Source organism: Pteronotus mesoamericanus, unplaced genomic scaffold (genome assembly GCF_021234165.1).
Source record: "Pteronotus mesoamericanus isolate MK-2021 breed Mesoamerican mustached bat unplaced genomic scaffold, CSHL_Meso_final contig_56, whole genome shotgun sequence".
Classification (NCBI taxonomy): Eukaryota; Metazoa; Chordata; class Mammalia; order Chiroptera; family Mormoopidae; genus Pteronotus; species Pteronotus mesoamericanus.
The window spans coordinates 1,010,955-1,030,243 of record NW_026555201.1 but is presented as its reverse complement, the minus strand read 5'-3'; the positions used below and the strand labels follow the sequence as shown (position 1 = coordinate 1,030,243).

General features: G+C 49.2%; 2 protein-coding genes across 27 annotated transcripts in view; both read left to right on the top strand.

The window, feature by feature from the left end:
* The window catches only part of R3HDM2 (R3H domain containing 2), a 155,576-nt gene extending 148,130 nt beyond the window's left edge, over window positions 1–7,446 (top strand). For 22 of the 25 annotated variants that reach the window (XM_054579973.1, XM_054579976.1, XM_054579960.1 and 19 more), the window contains 5 exons: window positions 2,853–3,022; window positions 3,438–3,585; window positions 5,037–5,134; window positions 5,479–5,563; window positions 6,431–7,445. In XM_054579973.1, the coding sequence (XP_054435948.1) occupies window positions 2,853–3,022; window positions 3,438–3,585; window positions 5,037–5,134; window positions 5,479–5,563; window positions 6,431–6,771 (842 nt within the window). In that variant the 3' untranslated portion in view covers window positions 6,772–7,445. Of the gene's footprint in view, window positions 1–2,852; window positions 3,023–3,437; window positions 3,586–5,036; window positions 5,135–5,478; window positions 5,564–6,430 lie in introns of all 25 variants that reach the window. The other 3 variants (XM_054579964.1, XM_054579968.1, XM_054579967.1) reach the window with 1 other exon arrangement.
* A 1,958-nt stretch (window positions 7,447–9,404) lies between these two features.
* Window positions 9,405–16,060, top strand: STAC3 (SH3 and cysteine rich domain 3). 2 transcript variants are annotated; one of them, XM_054579981.1, is made up of 12 exons: window positions 9,405–9,620; window positions 10,322–10,388; window positions 10,666–10,927; window positions 11,167–11,264; window positions 11,484–11,556; window positions 12,569–12,666; window positions 14,247–14,313; window positions 14,497–14,546; window positions 14,836–14,921; window positions 15,111–15,162; window positions 15,252–15,389; window positions 15,607–16,060. In XM_054579981.1, exons 2-12 carry the CDS (start codon window positions 10,323–10,325, stop codon window positions 15,703–15,705), a joined length of 1,089 nt encoding a protein of 362 aa, XP_054435956.1. In that variant the 5' UTR covers window positions 9,405–9,620; window position 10,322; the 3' UTR covers window positions 15,706–16,060. The 2 variants fall into 2 exon arrangements, with proteins under 2 accessions (XP_054435956.1, XP_054435955.1); XM_054579980.1 differs by having other exon boundaries at window positions 9,406–9,620; window positions 10,660–10,927.
* Window positions 16,061–19,289: the final 3,229 nt, after the last annotated feature.

The window sequence follows — 19,289 nt, the reverse complement described above, 5'->3', positions numbered from 1 at the left end:
CCTCTCTCATACTTAGTGGCTTGTCTTGTAGCTGAGGGGTTGTCAAGGCTGAGACTGTTTTCTCTCCCTCTCCTGAAGGAAATCCCTCTCCCCCACCAAAAAAGGGGGAAAGACCAGATGCTATTGAATTCTATTTTGTAATTTGGGAAAGATGTCTGGGGATTTTATTTCTTTGGACAGTCCTTTCCATAGATTTGATTCCCGATGGTAAGGAAGAAGCTTTATCAGTCTTCTGCCTCAGTGATTTTAAAAAAACCAACTAAACAAAAACCAATCCTGCCAGACATAAATGTCATCTGTTTGTATTTATGTGGTTTGCTCTGCCCAATCGACCTTTCTGCCCAGGTTTAATGATGCCACTTAAAAAGCCATTCACACGTCCCCTCTCCTTTCAGAGCTTTCAAGCTGAAATTGATTTCCTTATTCAACCCCTTTCTCCCCCTTCCCACTCCAGTGCAGGCTCCTTCCTCCAACCTGATTATATGGAAGTGCTATTACTGGGCAGTGGGGTGGGTTTTGTTTTTTATTGCCATGTCCATTAAGAAGTAGCGACAGTCCAGCTGCTAACAGATGCCACCTGCTTTTGGCTTGAGGAAAAGAAGCATAAAAAATCAGCTCATCAGCAGAGTAGTACTCTGTGTCCTCGGCTGAGTGAAGGAACAATGCTCCAGGCCAGTAGCAAAGGACTCGTTGTGGGAAGGAGCTCAGGACTGAAGCTGTGACTGATAACCCTGGCTTTGTTTTTGTTGGGAATCAGAGAAAATAATATGAGGACTTTGTTCTCTTTTCCCTCCCCTTGATCCCCCAATAGCTCCTTATGGCTACATGTTGGTATTAGAGAAAGCTTCCACCACCTTGTTTATGCTCACACCCTACATACTCACACATCCTCCACCCTTTTCCTGGCCCAGGGCATTAGGCTCAGATTATGAACTGCTTTCCAGAAAAGCTGTAGATTTGATTATTTTTGCCTTGGCCCCCTCAGGTAGCAGTGAGATGTTTGAATAAGGTCAATTGTGATTTTGTCGGTAGAGGATGTGGGAGCAAGTGGGGCTCTTAGGATGGGGAAATAAAATGCCCAAAGCAACTATAGTAAGGGAGAGTTGTTAAATGTATACCACTCCACAATTGTGCAATTTTCCTGTGGTCCTTCTGCAAGCCATGCTGATGAATATCCTGTCCCCTTCGGCAAGGGATGGAGAGGTGCAAGCCTGTCACTGTGAATATTTGTGCTCTTTGATTAGATGAAACCTGGGTTGGGGGCAAATTGACTGGGGAATAGGATAGGACAGATGCTGTGTCTCCTAAGCTGCTCTCTTAGGCCTCCTGCTGTTTCTTTTCCTTTCCTTTGACCGATGCTACCTGAGAAAAGCAATCACACTCACTTCCCAGCAGGACTGGTGCCCAGGGCAGAGGCTGCAACATTTCCCGTCACAGGAAGCAATGTGATGGCAGCGGCAGTGGCAGCCCCGGAGCACCGAGCCATGAAAACCACAGCACTGCAGCAGGTTTTTGAGCTAGCAAGTCCCGGTCCCATTTCTCTACCACCACACACACATGAACTCGGCCTGTCCGTCTATGGAAATACATCCTGGAGGTCAAGAGCAAACCCTCACACTGCACAATACCCTGTGGGGAAGCAAAGCTCCTTCCCGTCCCTCCCAGCAGGGACTGTCTATCAAATTGCTCTATGACCCCTTATCTTGCGTTTCACCATGAGGAAAATTCAGGATTTAATGTTACTCCTCACTGAGCCGTTTCTTTCCCAGGCTGTGAGAAGGTAAAGCTCTCCATGGTTGCCTGTGCTATGAAACCTCAGGATCACATCCAGTCAGTCACCTGAACCTGTCAGTGAAACCTTCAGAGAGGATATGACCCTCCCACTCCATTCCTGCTGTCACTGCTCCAATTCAGAACCTCCTCATTCAGTGTCCATTGCTTCCTCACTAGTCTTCCTACCACTAGTCCCTCCCTCCCCTCAGCCTTCTTACATTCAGTCACTTGAGGTAGCTCTCTGAAACTAAGTCCTGTTCCCAGCACCTATAGGATAAAGACCCTCACCAGAATGTGCTCTGACACCAACTATTTGCTTACTGTCTTGACTCCCTAGTAAACTGTCCATTCCATGAAGGCAAGGACCAGTTTTGTTTGTTGTACATCCAGTACCCAGCATAGGAACTGGCACATAGTAAATGTTCAATAAATGTTCGCTGAATAAATGAATAAATGTATCTCATCTCCTGCTACTTCCCTTACATAGCCCCTATGCCTTAGCACCTTGAATTGTTTGTCATTTCCTGAATATGACATTCATCTCTGCCATTCCCTCTGCTTGAAATGTTTCCAGCTCATCCTAGCCTTGTCCAGGAAGCACCTTATGGGTCTGGCTCAGTGAAGCTGTCACTAAGCGCATTCATCTTCTCCAGAACAACCAGAGATCACTAATTCATCTTCAGCTATTACCAGAAAAGCCTGCATGTGGCTGCAACCCTGGCCTAATAAGCCCCAGAATGGGACCTATACCATACCCAGTTCTTTGAGCAATCTCACTTGGGCATTTGGTAATACCCAACTTTGACAGAATGGAGTCCTTTGTCAGAAGCACCCCTTACCATGTAAAGGTCAGGAGAGCACTGACACCTGGGACTTACATCCTTTCCACTCAAACTTCCAGTAGTTTGGGGAGAGGGAGTTAGAAACCAGATCAGCAACTATGTCAGATTCCTGGCAGGACTTAGTTTAAGTGACCCTGAAGAGAGTTGGGAGATTTACTGGCTTTCCCACTCAGGGTTAGCTGACAGGCCAAAATATAATTAGAATTCACAGCCAACTACTTTCTTCTTGTCACTCAGGAGTGTCACCTTCTGGACCAGGTGTGGTGGTCATGCAGCTGAATGTCCCTAATGGGCCCCAGCCTCCCCAGAACCCATCCATGGTCCAGTGGAGTCACTGTAAATATTACAGCATGGACCAGCGGGGACAGAAACCTGGAGACCTGTACAATCCTGACAGTAGCCCCCAGGTGAGTTCTGCAGCCTGACTTTGTCTTGGCAAGGAAGTGACCAGATTCTTCCCAGGGGGTGATCTTACCATTGATTGAGCAGCCTCTTTTACATGTCTTTCCCTGGGCACTTTTTGAGGAGATACACAGGAAATAGAAGAGAGCATCTTATTTCAAAGTACCTAAGATCTAAGGTGGCAGATGGGGCACAAACTTGAAAATGCTAAGAGAATATTTAAAATGGTATTTCAAAAAGTGGGTATTAAAATAGTATATACTAATTAGGGACTTAGGGGGCAGTATGAAAGGGCAGTCTGACTTTGGCAGAGTTCAGCAAGAGAAGTTTCCTGAGGGAAGTGAATTTTAAGCCAAGCCATAGAAATATCCAGAGAGTACTGTTTGGGGTTTATATGATGTGTACTCTTCTCTCCCACAGGCCAACACACAAATGAGCAGCAGCCCCATCACATCTCCTACCCAGTCCCCAGCACCCTCTCCTGTCACCAGCCTCAGCAATGTCTGCACAGGACTCAGTCCCCTTCCTGTCCTCACACAGTTCCCCCGGGCTGGGGGTCCAGCACAGGGTAAGGGATTAAATTAAGGCTATCTGCTGTCAGATTCACCCTTCACATTCCATACCCAAGTGGGGAGATTGAGAGGGTAGCAACAGGCAGGGAGCCAATGTGGCTTGTCGCCCAACTCTGGGAGCCAACTCTTTTTTTTTTTTTTTACTCCTCACCCAGGGATATGTTTATTGATTTTAGAGAGAGAGGAAGGGAGAGAGACAGAGACAGACATCGATGTGAGAGAGAAACATCGATCAGTTGCCTCCCTTACATGCCCTAACCTGGGACCAAACCTGAAACCTAGGTATGTGCCCTGCTGGGAATCAAACCCGTAACTTTTTGGTGTACAAGGACAACACTCCAACCAACAGAGCCACCCAGCCAGGGCTCTGTAAACCACCTCTTACATTAACATCCCTGTTTAGGCCAAGGACACTGGCCTGTCTTTAGAGATGCCCATATTTAACTTACATCAGACCTCGTTTACATATTCAGTATTTACTACCAAGTAAGGGGACTATCAGCCATGGAAAAGAAGTTCACTGAACTTTCTTTCTTCCTTTTTTCTTTCTTTCTTTTTTTTTTTTTTAAGATTTTATTTCATTGAACTTTCTAATGAACCAAGGAGTTGAACCCATCAGTACTGCATCTGAGGCCTGGGAATATGGGCTGTGTCAGAAACATTATGGTTTTAGAAGAGGGAACACTGGATTTGAGTTAAAAGACTTGGGTTCAAATTCTACTTCCACCACTAAGTAGCTTTGTGATATTGTACACGTTACTTAAATTTGGAACCAAACCTCAGTTTTCTAATCTGTAGAATACGCTTAATCACACGTATTATGGGAATATAATCTGCTTTCTGCCTTGGTTGTCACAAACAGTATAAAATGAGATGAGAATATGATTTAAAAACTTTAAAACGATCTGAAATATATTTACAAACAATAATAACTAACATGGTGTTTAGTATGTATCTAGCATTGCTGTGCTTTACATGTCTTATATTCATTTAACCTTCCCAGCAACACTAATGAGGGGAAAACATACCCAACATCCCATTTCTAGTCACAGAGCCAGGATCTGAACCTAAGCAGTATGATTGCAAGACTGTGTTCTTCTCCACTACACTGTATTCTGACATAAGTCAGAAACTTGGCCCTTGGGTTTGGGGTGTAGAGAATCTATATAAGAAATAAAAAACATTCATAAGGGTCTGTAGGTTTCCTCCAGGGCCTTTTGTCTATAATAGACAAAGTCCTTCAAGGGTGAGGGAACCTAATATCCCCATTTGTCTGAGATACATCTGAGACCTAAGGGGTTTAGGTCAGAGAAACAACTCTCAAATCAGTCATATGGGCACTCCTATTACAGAAAAAGTAGGAAAAGTATCTATATCCAAAGCCCTCTCATAAAAGTCATACTATAAAGTTCAGACTCCCAGGAAACCATCTGCTCTTCCTCCCTAGGTGATGGGCGCTACTCCCTCTTGGGCCAGCCATTACAGTACAATCTGTCCATCTGCCCTCCTTTGCTCCATGGCCAGTCAGCTTACACGGTGCACCAGGTAAAAGGATGTCTGCCATCAGCCTAAGGGCCATGAGACACTGCTTCTTATCCATGCTCCTATCTCTTAGCCATGCACCTCAACCAACTGGGTGGACAAGGGAAACAACACAGAGAATAGAGCAAGTGGGAGGGGCCCGTACTCATTCTTCCCACCCCACCCCAGTCCCCGGAGGGAGGGTCTCTTTGGTTTTCAGTGGCCACTTGTTGGCCACTGTGACTACCAGGTGTGGTGGGGTCCTCAGGGTTTGGTGCTGCTTCTTAATCTCTCAGGTAGATGTTGGGGTTCAAGGCAGTCAATAGTATTTACCCAGAATGAGTTACCTTTTGGTGTTGATATTGAAGGGACAGAGTGGATTGAAGCATGGAAACCGGAGCAAGAGACAAGCACTCAAATCTGCCTCCACTGACCTAGGGACGACAGACGTTGGTGAGTGACAGGTGCTCAGTCTCCAAGAGGATGTGCTCACCCCTCCAGTCCTACATTATTAGCCCAGGATGGCTAGGGGAAAAACCAGTTTAGGGTAGGGAGTGGAAATGGGATCTTTTTGTACTACGAGCAAGGAGAAGCTAGAGAAGTAAAGTGTCTTCATCCTCCTTACCAAGGTCCTGGGGAAGATTGGAAAGAACACCATGATGGGGGTTGCTGAGCCTATTATTAATCAAGAGTCTTGTGGCAATAGTCCTGACTTCAATGTAGGATGTCTACGTTTGGTAATTCTACACCCAGTTTAGGAGAAAATTGACGAGAGTATGGGGGAATATCCCTTCTTCTGCAGGCCTTCCATACTAGGCATACAAGATCCCTCAGGATTCCCCCTATTTAGAGCAGTTTGCTAAACAAGGAAAGGAGGGAAACCAACTTCCCTAGATGATAAAGAAGAGGAATCTCTTTGGGCCAGCCTCTAGGAAGAGATCTATGGAACATGTTTCAGATTAGGCTATTGACTTTGTGAAAGAATATTAGCAAAAGCCAGACTTCCTTTCCTAACAGCTCCCTGTGAGAGAAATGAGATATGGGTGTCCAAATCTTACCTGGAATTCCCAGTCTCTTTTTGCCTGCGTCTCTGGGCTAGAAGAGAAAGGTCCCTTTGTTTCTCCTAGTTGCCTTGATCAGAGTTGGGTCGTAGGGAACTTGGGTTGATTGGGTAAGGGGGAAAGGGCTAAGTGGGAAAGGCTGGGCTTTTGAGAACATTGTATGCAGACTTGGTCAACTGGATACTTCTCTGCTGGGCCCCTGGTCAGTCCTTCCTACTCTAACCCTTGCACAACCATGTCCTCTTTCCTCCCTTTCCAGTTCTGGGGCGGGTGCTGGAGGTGACAGATCTCCCTGAGGGCATCACTCGTACTGAGGCGGACAAACTCTTCACTCAGCTTGCCATGTCCGGCGCCAAGATCCAGTGGCTCAAGGATGCTCAGGGGCTGCCTGGCGGGGGTGGGGGAGACAACAGTGGGACTGCCGAGAATGGCCGCCATGCAGACCTCGCTGCCTTGTACACCATCGTGGCTGTGTTCCCCAGCCCCCTGGCTGCCCAAAATGCCTCCCTTCGCCTCAACAACTCCGTGAGTCGCTTCAAACTTCGAGTGGCCAAAAAGAACTATGACCTGAGGATCCTGGAGCGAGCCAGCTCCCAATGAACACAGGAGGGGAAGGGACTCACAGTGGTGGAGGCAAGGTGGAGGGAGTTGAGGCATCCTGAACGACCATGGACAGAGGGAGAAAGGAAGGTGACAGACACTATACTGGAGCCCAAGACAGTAGGGATGGAGATAGACAGACACTCACACTGGCACTGGACTTCTTCTTACTCCCCTGCCATGGGTCCCCTCGTCTTCCCTGGTTGGCCTCCATCTGCTTCCCCCTCCTTCCCATCCTCTTCTGTCGTTTTTTATCTCTTCTCCCACCATGAAATGAATTTCATATTTTTTGGTCAGGTAGAATTGGGAGGGTCTTAACACTCCCCTATTCTCCTATTACCATAATATCCCAAGCTCCCTTTTCTTTTTTGGTCTCTATCAATATATTTATATGGACAGAATTAAGAAAAATGAAATTGACTTCCCTCTCTTCTCACTTGCCCCATCTTGTTGCCCCAACCCCCACAGAGTTGAAACTTGGGCCTCCCCTACTCACCCCCAGAACACTTGTATATTGTTTGTTTGAGGTTCGTGCCGCAGTAACAGACATAGTATTTAATTGCACATACAGATGTTTGCTGGGTATATTCACTGTAAATTTTATTTAATCTGACTTTTTGTTTGTTTGGGGGTTACTTGGGGGGGGGGTTGATTTTGTTTTTAAATATAAAAAGAAAATCTGTCACTGGATGTCAGTCCCTGTTTTTCTTTTGCTGCCCTGGTGTGGGTAGGGGCTGGAGGTCCTGGGTAAGGTACAGCCCTACAGTGTTGGAGGCATTTGATGTGAATTTGGATGGCCTTTCTAACATATGAACACATACCTTCCTAACACTATTCCCTGTGTCCTGTCCCCCTTCTCACACGCAATTCTGACAGGTGGCTAGGTTTCTAATGAGACCTTGGTTCTGGACTCTCCTAACTCTGCTACTTAACTGTGGTTCATCAGGCATATCACTTCTTACCTCTGGAGCTCTGAGTCCTTATCAGTAAAATAGACTTGAATTGACGAGGTGACATCTGAGGTTTTTTTCCATTCTGTAAATTCTGTGACACTCATTTAGGATCGTTGAGACTGAGCTGTAGAGGGGTAAGTGAGGTCCAGAACTGGGTTGAATGCTGGCCTCTTACCTGTCCGTCCAACCTGCTGCAAACTCTTCAGGGATGGAAAACTTGAGCCTTTCTTTAATCCTAAAGCCAGAACATTGGGTTCTACCTGGCAGGAACAGAAGGGCATGTTTCTTATAAGAAAAGCATCTTGCAGTACCAAGATGCCACATTATCAAAGCATGTTCAGCAATCCCTGTCCTGGGCAGCTAAAGAAAGGTGAAGAGCAGAAGTCACTTGCCTGCATGATGGAGCTTTTCCACTGTGAGGCTTCTCAATGCTGGCCTGTTGTTCAGCCGGTCAGACCACAGTCATTAAAGAGCCTGCAGACCCAGAACCACCCAGCAGCCCTTTTTCAATCTCACCCACCCCTTAAAGAGAAAAAAAGAGCAGAAATGACAAAAAACATTGTCCTGGAAATCTCTTGGGTCCAGTTAGCAGTATCTCTAGCTAGGCTGCTCTGAAGCTTGACTGGCCCCCTCCAAAATAACCCTTTGCCTCTTCACAGATAAAAGGGATAAAGCATCACTACCTTGCCACTTGCAAATTGCTCTCTCCTCTGAGATGGGAGTATCCCCTCTCTCAGCTGTGTCATGCACAGAGCAGGAGAAGGGTGAGCGCCTGTGAGATGAGAATGCCAGACAACTCACCGACTCATCAGTTCATACACTGGGGCATCAGCGGAGGGAGATGGAATCGGAATCAAAATGACTCGGGGAGTGTGAAGCCCAGCCAGCCTACCACCTCCAACAGTTTGCAGTTCTCGGGGGCGGGGGAATGGGGATATTACTTACAGGTGATTTTTTTTTTTTTTAACTCCCTGTGTGGCAGCTCTTACTGCCTTTATCCAATGTTGAGACCATCCCTACCAGATCATTAGACCCTCACTCCCCCAGAACTTTCCAGCCTGGGTTTTTTTTAAATAGCTCTTAGAGGTCACTTTACCCTGAGAACAAGATTTTAGAGGAATAGGAGGAAGGTTGCCTCTGGGGACAGTTGGAGAGAACAAAGCAGCAGTACATTGTTTTTCACTCCCTGACAGGATGGCCAGAAGGTCCCCCTCTAACTTCCCATAGAGAAGAAAGCGGTCTATCTAGTCTAGCTAATAGGAGAGCTCTGCAAATTCAAATGTTCTTTCTTCACCAGTTCCCAGCCCTTTCCTTCCTAAAGGTTTGAGGCCAAATTGATGCTTGCTGATATAAAAACACATGGCCACAAGATGAGATGACAATGCCTGGGAAGTTGAAGGCTTAGTTCCTAAAGTAGGTCTAGGGAGGGTAGAATTGGGGAGGTGTTTGGACTTTGCTGAAAGGGGATTGGAAAAGCAGTTCCTCATTTATCTTCAGTCATCTAAAATCACCCAAATGAGTATACAGCATGAACACTGACCCCTCCTGAATTTAGCCAGTACTGGCTGACCTGCACACCGTAGATGAAAAAGTAGGGAACAGCAGCTCTGGGGGATGGGAGGAGTTAGGGTCCAGCCCTACCCATACCTCCCCGTGTCCAATTTCTCTGTGTCAGCTGTGTCGTTCAGCTGTCCACTTTCCTCTAGCCCTGTCATTTCAGCTCTGACACCAAGGCAAGAGGTTAGGTGTACAAATACCGTCTGGGTAGCCAGTGTGAGTACAGAGGGTACTGGGGGGGCTTAGCCCCCAAGGAAGAGGACCGTTCCTCTAGCACCGCCATCAAGACCACAGGGGCTCCCTCCTCCCTCCAGGCTGGATTGACAGGGAATCCCACGCGTGAGTTGCCTCTTCATCTTCTTTCCATTCCCTGGACTGTTCACCCTAGCTTTTCCTAATCCATAGTCTATTCAGCTTCTTCATTTCTCTCCTTGTCTATGAGTAGTTTGGGTTTGAGGAGTGAGATTACTATTCTACTCCAGGACAAAGAGCTAGGATTGGAGGGTGGGGTGGGGGTGGGATCAAGAGAAGGGAATAGTAAGGGAAAGAAAGGCTCATGTTACTGTGAAAACTTAAAATAGCTGAGGCCTGAGGCAGGCTGGGAACTAGGCACTGGGCCCCCAGGGCTCAAGAAAGAACTAGAGGGAACAAATGTTCCAGCCTATCCTTCTACACAGAAACCCTCTTGAATAAAGGAGATCTGGGAAGGTGTATCTTGTCTCTACTGCCCGTAGATTCTAAGGAAACAAAGTACCTGTAGGAAGATCCCTAGACCAGGCAGCTTTGAGCACTGTATTGGAGCTATAAACTTGGGGGTTGCCCCTCAGCGTGGAGAATGGGTATTGGTTTGAGGAACTAGTTGGGAAGTTCTTAAGTCTGTTGGGCTTTTCTCTGGACCTCCACGGAATCTTCCTGTTCATAAGCTCTGTGAAAGTATCCCAATTCCTCCCAAGGACCACCCTACTGTAAGAGACAGGAATAAGGGAGGGAAGAATGGCAGTCAGGGGTTAAATGTCATAGTGGGGTCCACCCTCTTGCAGAATGACAGAAAAGGAGATGCTGGAGTCCACTAAGCCCTCCATCCCAGCTGAGACTCGGCAAAGTGGGGTGAGTCTGGGCCTCTGACCACCGGGTATGGGGAGCTGAGAAGCCATTGTGGCCCTTGAAGAAAAGTGCTTGAATTGACCTCGCTGTGTCTCCTTTATTGTTAGAATGCCTGCCAGCCTCTGCAGCTCCCAGTGCCCCCTAATCCCAGGCTTGTGCCCCTTGCCCCAGGCTAGAAAAATGTCTAGTTAGCTTCAGCTTTACCTACTCTAGAGAGCATGACATTTCTTTTAACACTGGGTTTCCTTCATTCCCTCCCTACCTCCCCACTCAGCTACAGCGGCTGAAGCAGTTATTCAGGAAGCCATCTACTGAGACAAAGCAGATGGAACTTCCCCCAGAGCCCCAGGCCAATGGGGAGGCGGTGGGAGCTGGGGGTGGGCCCATCTACTACATCTATGAGGAAGAAGAAGAAGAGGAGGAGGAAGAAGAGGAGCCACCCCCAGAACCTCCTAAGCTTGTCAATGATAAGCCCCACAAATTCAAAGATCATTTCTTCAAGAAGCCCAAGTTCTGTGATGTCTGTGCCCGGATGATTGTGCGTGAGTCATGAAGGGAAGTAGAGGGCATGTGATGTTGAAGGTAGGGGACCGGGAAAGGGTTTAGGTGAGGAGTATTTTTATAGCAGGCTGTGGCAAGATTTGGCTTTAAGGAAATGCTATTAGAGACTGAGAGTGTTGGGTCCCAAACAGAAAAAGGACCTAAGAGCTAGAGTAGCAGCAGCAGTGCAAAGGGAAAGAGAAACAGGAACCTCACCTAAATGTTCTCCCCCTCTCCCAAGTCAACAACAAATTTGGGCTTCGCTGTAAGAACTGCAAAACTAACATCCATGAACACTGTCAGTCCTACGTGGAGATGCAGAGATGCTTCGGCAAGATTGTGAGTAGGCTTCGGGAAGCGAGCAAGTAGAAGAAAGGGGACATGTTGCCAGCTACCTCCTTGCCAGTCCCTCCATAGATCATCCCCTACATTGCCCTGCTTTCTCTTTCTCAGCCCATCTGTTATTTCAAAAAGGGGTGAGAAGTCATGGGAGAGATGGGGTTCTGGGCCCTACCTTGCCCTCTCTAATGCTTTTTCCCATCCCATCCTGCCCTACAGCCCCCTGGTTTCCATCGGGCCTATAGCTCCCCACTCTACAGCAACCAGCAGTACGCTTGTGTCAAAGATCTCTGTAAGTGACCCACGTGCAACCTGAGGGAACGGGCAAACTTAGAGATGATTTCAGTATCACCTCTAGATTTAGAAACCAAATTCTGAAACAGAAAGATTCTATATATCCTGGTTGTCTCTTAACCTAATAATTTAGCCATCTTGGATGTGAGTCAATATTCCCCTATTTGATAGTTGAGGCAGATAAGATTTAGCGAGGTCTCCACACAGCTAGCCAGAGACAGCCAAGACTGAAACTTTCATCTTCCTAACTTCAAAATCTGTGCTCTTCATAAGCAAAACCATTTCTCAGTGAACAAGGATTCTAGACTGTCCTCATCCCAGAAGAATGCCAGACTCAAGGCCAGACCAAGAGCTGTGGACATCCTGGGCAGATTCATAATTTGGCAACCCTTAAAATGTATTATTTTACAATTTGTTTTGAGGAGTGGCACTGGGCCCCCAGGGCTCAAGAAAGAAGTAGGAAGAACAAATGTCCCAGCCTATCCTTCCACACAGAAACCTTCTTGAAAAAAGGAGATCTGGGAAGGTGTATCATGTCTCTCCTGCCTATAGATTCTGAGGAAACTGTGAGGAGCATGGGTGTACCACTGGTGGTAGCACCCCGGCTTGCCCATGCCACTGAGTAGAACAAAAAAGCCAGCAGTTAAAGGGCCACTCCCCTTAGAAGAAGTGATGGTGAGCATTCCCCAACTCTCAAGCAACTTAGCAAAGTTGTCTTTCCAAAATCATATAATGCTCTGCATTGAAGGAGCACTGGTGAATATTTTTCTCCGTCACATTACATTTCCAATGATATTTTCAGAGCTCTTGATAGATTGATGACCTATAGGTATGCCCCGCTGACAACTTCCCTAAACACACACACACACACACACACACACACACACACACACACACACACACACCCCCCCCCATCTCAATCACACCTCTCCCTTACTTAGGTCTCTCTTTCCTCCAAGCCATTCCCTGCCTCCCCAGTAATGTCTCCTTTCTTCTCCCATTCCGACTAGCTGCTGCAAATCGTAATGACCCTGTGTTTGAAACCCTGCGCACTGGGGTGATCATGGCAAACAAGGAACGGAAGAAAGGACAGGCAGATAAGAAAAACGTGAGCACCATACATTTCTACTGAGGTCCCTTCCAGAGACCCAATGGAGCAGATCCTGTCTCCTCTCTGGAAAACTGAAAGAAGCTAGGGATCCTTTTCCCCTCAAATTGCACATAACCCAATAGACAAATTTTTGCATGCAATTTTAGAGTCTCAGGTTAAGAACTCCTGTCATATAGCACGTGTTTTCTATGGGAACTCGCTTCTGTAATTATCAGATTAACCACCAAAATCAGCTGAAGGCTAGGCCCCAGGCCCCTGGCATTGTTGGACAAGAGAGGCAAGAGCTCTGCTTTTGGATTTGGGGAACAAAACTTGCCAAGTAATTCCAGAGTCATGCAAGGGTCTATGACTATCATCTGGTCTGAGCCATTTATCCCATAGATGAGGTAACTGAGGCACAAAGCTAGTGGCGAAAAGCAGCTTCACCTCCTTTTGTAATAGGGCTTCTAGATTCATAGTGCCATAGACTTGCATTCAGTTCAGCAAGGAATTGGTTAGCATATCCTTTTATCTTTCTGGACAACCAGGATGGACTAATGGAAATAATGGTTACAGTTAGACAGATGCCTAAAATTGCTTGAACAGCAGTACCCAAGGGACCCTGGTCCTTTAGGGAGTGTCCAGTGCGAGGGAGATTTCTAATGCCTCATAACATGATTTGGTCCTCGGTCCTCACCTATGGATATTTTTCTCACTGATGCAAATGAAGCTGTAAATGGTATACCCATCAAGTTTGTGGGAAACCCAGAAGGGGAAACTTATACACTGAATAATGTATTCAAAAACCTTATAGACTAGAAGAATGGCCCAGAAATAATAATTTGAAATTTTGTAAGGAAAAATGTACATGTCTGTCGTTGGATTTTAAAACAAAAACAAATCAACTGCATGGAAACAGAACTAGAGATCTGGTTTCAAAGTAGTTGATACGGAGGCTGGGTGCAAATTAGAGACTTCTGTGGAGTGAGCTATGACTGTAAGGTACTAACACAATGTGATGTGGCTGCTTTCAGAAAGGCTAGCACATTCGGGTTCTATTTTCTTAAGGGAATTATAAAAACTGTGATGCCCATTTTTCTCTTACACACTGAAGTATTTTTAAGGGCAGACATAGTAAAAGATGTAGAATTGGGATCTTAGGGGATGATTTGAAGGGACTGAGAATGATTAGAGAAGAAAAGACAGGAAGGACATGTCAGCTGTCTTCCCATCTTTAAAAGGGATATATTTGTTCTCTATGCCTCCAGAAGGCAAATCGGGACCAACAACTAAAAGTTACAGGGAAACTGACATAGGTTTAGTAGAGGGAATTGTCCTATAAATAAAATATATGGTTTATTTTGTGAGATAGTGAGCTCCCTGTCATCAGCTACATTCAAGCACAATGTGGGTGGCCTACCTGCCAGGATGTTTTAGAGAAAGTCTCTGCATTAGGCAGGTGGTTGAATAGATATTTTCTTCAAGGCTTCTTCCAACCCTAAGATCCTATTATTCTATAGTTCTCTGGCCTGACTGGAGAGCCAGGGCAAGCATGGGTTCCCAAGACAGCATCTTCCTAACTCTGGTGCCCCCTCCAGCCTCTAGCAGCCATGATGGAAGAGGAGCCAGAATCTGCCAGGCCAGAGGAAGGCAAACCCCAGGATGGTGAGTGACACCCATCTTCATCAGTAGAGATGGAGGAGGGTCAGGGGCTCCGCTGTGGCACAACGAAAGGCGGGTAAAGGGCATGCAAGATTTGGAGATAAGGAGGCCATGCCACAGAAGGGTAAGAGAATGAGAGCAACCCTCCAGGAGCCAGAGACAATTTGTTGGTGTTTCCCATCCCAGGAAACCCTGAAGGGGATAAGAAGGCTGAAAAGAAGACACCTGATGACAAAGTGAGACTCCTTTCTCCCTGCAGGGACCCCAAACCTCTCCCCAACCCAGTTCTTGACACTACTCAGGGCCTCAGCCCAAAGCTCATACTTACGCCATGGGTTCCCATTATTATCTTTGAACTGCCTTCTCCACCACCTTACACACACACAACCAATTCACTCCTCTTAGTTCGGGGACCTGGGAGAGAGCTGGAATGTAGTGTGTCTGGAGAATGCCCCTGCCTTGGACTCCTGCCCCTCAATGTGAGACAGAGTAACCCTGAAACTCATCACCCCCTTCCACCCCCAGCACAAGCAGCCTGGCTTCCAGCAATCTCATTACTTTGTGGCTCTCTACCGGTTCAAAGCCCTGGAGAAGGACGACCTGGATTTCCCGTGAGAGGCCTTAAGATTGGGGTGGGGGTGTACTAGGTGTGGAGAGAGGGAGCCCAGCTCCCTGTGGAAAAGCAAAGGGGGAAGAGGGTACTCAGGGCTTGGAGCCTATTGGGGCTGGACTTGGGTACAGCCAAGAGACTGGATATATAAGGCCCCTAAATCTCAGAAGCACCTCCCTTCCTCTGCCAGGCCTGGAGAGAAGATCACAGTCATTGATGACTCCAATGAGGAGTGGTGGCGGGTAAGAGAAATGACTGAGGCTAGGGTGGGACAAGAGTTGAGTTTAGAACCTGAGATTGAAAAGCTGATTCTCCCTACCTTCTCCTCCAGGGTAAAATAGGGGAGAAGGTCGGATTTTTCCCTCCAAATTTTATCATTCGGGTCCGGTCTGGAGAACGTGTGCACCGGGTAACGAGATCCTTCGTGGGGAATCGCGAGATAGGACAGATCACTCTCAAGAAGGACCAGGTTATTAAAAAAAAAAAAAAAAAAAAAAAAAAAAGGCGAGGTATCTCTGGTGCGCCAATCCAACCCCAGGCTGGGAGGCTCCTCTGCAAACCACACTCCCCTCAGATCTTAACCCATTAATGGGACTATGATGGGCCTCCGTTACTCTGGGCTCCCCTGCTCTCCTCTCAAGTGTTTTCCCTTGATTTCTCTCCTCCCTAATCTTTTAATCCTTTAGATCGTGGTGCAGAAAGGAGATGAAGTTGGTGGCTACGTCAAGGTCTACACCGGCCGCAAGGTGGGGCTGTTCCCCACTGACTTTCTGGAGGAGATTTAGGTGTGCAGGCGCCTGCTGGCGGGAGATACCCATGCCCCGTTCTGGGCAGGCCCAGGAGAGGTTGAAGAGGAAAGGGGCGAAAACAACTATATTTCTGAGTAAGGGAGGAGTGGGAAGGCCCGCCAGAGCATGAGGGGGCTCTTGGGAAGGGACTGGTTCCCGCCCTCCTCCCCTGGCTTATGGCTTCGGATACCGGTGCCTAGAAGCAGCCTTTCCCGCAACTCCTCAGGTCCAGCCTTTGAAAGCTGGAGAAAGAAGAAAGCGTCTCCACTAGGAGGCGCCCTGGAGTGTGGTGGGTGGGAGGCGAACTGTTCAATGTTGAGAATTTATTAAAGTTTTGACAAAAATAAGAAAAGTTTGTTCTTAAACTGGGGGCCAAGGAGAGGAGGAGAGGGCTTACAAAGTGGAAGAAAAATCCTCAACTGTCTCATTTTACTACCATCGGGTAACCTGAAACCCAGCTGGGCTGAGGCTGGTGGGAGATGGGAAGACAAGTGCATCCACAGGCGTGGCCTCCGTAGTCAGCAAAGAAAAGGGAATTGGACGGGGGTCACCGCCCTCGCGCCGCTGTGGCAGGGAACAGTATCCGGTAGCAGGGCAGGTCCCCCTTAGCTCTTCGCGATTTAGCCGCGGACAGCCCCTTGCAAATCAGAACCTGGCTCAGTGCCGAGCTGGGCCGCCAGGGGGCGATGCAAGATCTCGGTTGGAGAGCGAGGGACCGAGCGGTGGTGGGGGGAGAGGAGAGAACCGGAGACAAGGAGCCGGAGACCCTGGGCCTGGGAGGGGGTGGGGTGCGTGCCGTCTCCATGGCAACACTTCCTCAAGTCCTCCGGGAACTAAGCAAGCAAGGCCCGGGGGCTTAACCCCTCCCGCACGGCCCCCGCCCCAGCCCTGACAGGTACCAAGTGAGAGGACGTCGGGCAGACTGCTAACCCGCTCACGCGGAGACCCCCCTTGCGGCGCGCCGTATGCAAATATTTTTATTTGCATATGTAGACATGCAAATATACCGGCCCTGGTCAGGGTGGCAGGTGGCAGGGAGCGGGAAGGTGTAGGGAAGAGAGCTGAAGGAGACGAGGAGTTTGGGGGCCTAGGAGCGGACCAGTGAGAGGCAGCCTGGGGTGGCCGGTGGAGTAGAGTAGGCAGAGGGTCTTGAGCTTGATGGCGGCTGGGGGAGGGTCAGCCTGGCCAGCCAGGAGATTCTCTTCTGCGCGTTGTCTGCCAGGCCTGAGGTTGGCACCACCTAGCAAGGTTGGCAGCGGGAGCCCAGGCGCCATCTGCTGCTGGCGGGGGAGGGGAGTGAGGACAGAGGCTCAGCTGGGCTGGGGAAGAGGAGGGCCCGGGACGGGCGCGCCCCCCTTCCTTCCAGAAGGCTGAGGTGTGGTGGGGGTAGGGAGGCACACAAGAGGACTCGCTGCAGTATCGCGTTCTGTTTCCTGTCCCCTTTGCTCATGACTGTCCTGGACTCCGGGGGGGACGGCGAGGTCATAAAGGAAGACTCAGACAGTACCCTTTTAATCATGCTTGGGCTGGAATAGGAGAAGACCACCGCTCCCCCCACCCTGGACCACCGCTCACAAATCAAGCCTTTTGCCCCATCTCTCCTCAGGATCTGCCTACCACGAGTTGGGGGGCGTGGGGGACAGCTAGGGCTTGGGTCGCATCTCTTCATCAAGCGTTTTGAGGGACTCAAAACCAGAGCCCTCTGAGATCCTCGAGTGGGGCCCCCACAAAGCTGAAGCAAAACCAATTTACTGGCTCATTGGGCGGCGATGCTGGTGTGGGGGTACTGAGAAGCTGAGAGAGCGGCTGTTCTACCCACCCCATACACGGGGGGCACCCCCCTTCCCCGCCTCGCAGAGCCGGCAGCTGTCCCTAATTAGAACGGCGGTTTAATTGGATTTATCAGCAGTTAATAGGAAATTAAGCAAAAGGCCCGAGAGAGGGAGGGCAGGAGGAGCGGGAAGGCTGGCTGTGCTGAGCTCAAAGGACGGGTGCTGGGGTGCCAGGGGTAGGGATGCAAGGCCCAGTATCACAATTGAGCCCCATGGTCATGCCCTCCCCACCCCATCCCACCCCCAGTGGTTGCCCATTGGTTGAGCCCTGGTCTGCTGGCGAAGAGCTGGTCTCAGGAGAGGCAGTTGGGGGAGACAGCGACCCTGTGTGAGCCCCCAACACCCCTACTTCCGAAAGCGGCCGCCTGGGTGATGGATGATGCTGCCTCACGCTGCAAAGGTTATAAGTCTGGGCCAAGGAGTGGGCTGAATCGAAAACAGACGGGAGGAGGGGCCGGGTTACTAGGGTCCAAGGCACAATCCACACCCTACTCCTCCCCAGTGCCCACCCAACTCTTAGCGAAGAAAGTACCCCTTGATGTCAGAATATTGGGCAGCACAGGGGATAAGGGGAATACGGAGTGACCCTGTCGTCCACCCCTTGCCTCCTGGACATGTTGGGGATCCTAGGAATCGCCCTACACAGCCGCCACTGTGCCTCTATGGCTCCCAGTCTTCTCCCCATCTGCTGGGGTTGGGGTTGGCTCCATTGGCTGAGGCCAGAGTGTCCAAAGTCTGCAACATCCGCCCTCAGAGCCAAGAGAGGAAGCTTGCAGGCAGTCAAACAGGGTGCAGGGTCAACAGCCCCAGGCTCCTCCTGTCATCAGGGCATCATTATATGGCTAGGCTAACAAGACATGCTATCAGGGACCCCAGAGACTTCTCTACCACACTCCACGGCCGCAGGACACAGGCAGTAGTTCCAACATATGTGTGGATATATGTGTGTGGGTGGGTAGGTCTCTCTGTGCCCCTGGCAATTATGGGTGTCTATGCTTCTGGTGTGTAGCGTGTCTGTGCCCCAAGTGTGTGAGGTGTGTATATGTTGGTGTGTGTGCTCCTGTTGTGTATCTGTAGATCTTGTCACCACTCTGTATCCCTCCCAGAATCTATGATTTTTGTCTGTCTAAGCCCCTGGGTGTCTAAGTGTGCATATGTGCTTTGGCGTGTCTGTGCATTCTTCACACCTGGATGTGTCCCCTGTGTGGGCATTTCCGTAAGTCTCTGCGTGCAGGCCTGTGTGTGTGTGAGAGAGAGAATCAGGAAGAGCCTCTGGTGAGTGTGTTGCTCTGGCATCTCCACCTGCAGGTGTGTGTTTCGGTGACAGTGCGTGGGCGTGTGCCTGGGTGTGAACTGCACAGCGGCGTGTATTCGGATGACAGTGTGACGCACGCGCGCTAGTGTGTGTATGTGTGCGTGCGCGCGCGCCTGACTGCGTCTCCCGCCCCCGCCACTTCCTCTCCCTATTTCTATTCCTCTCTCCTCTCCGGGCGGGCTTGGCTTCGCCGTCCGCATCATCTCCATCCATTATTGAAGAAACAGCCGCGTCCGCTCCAATCACATCAACACCCCCCACCCCCCTCTGTTCCGCTCGCCCCGCATCCCCTCTGGGTGCTGCGAGGGGGTAAGCCGCTGCGCGGAGCGGGCACCAGGAAGGAGCGGGTTCATGACCCTGTGCCCCGAGCCGGGCCAGGCATCGGGACGCCAGGGTTCCCGGTGGAGAGCGCTTTGCATAAACAGATGGCGCGG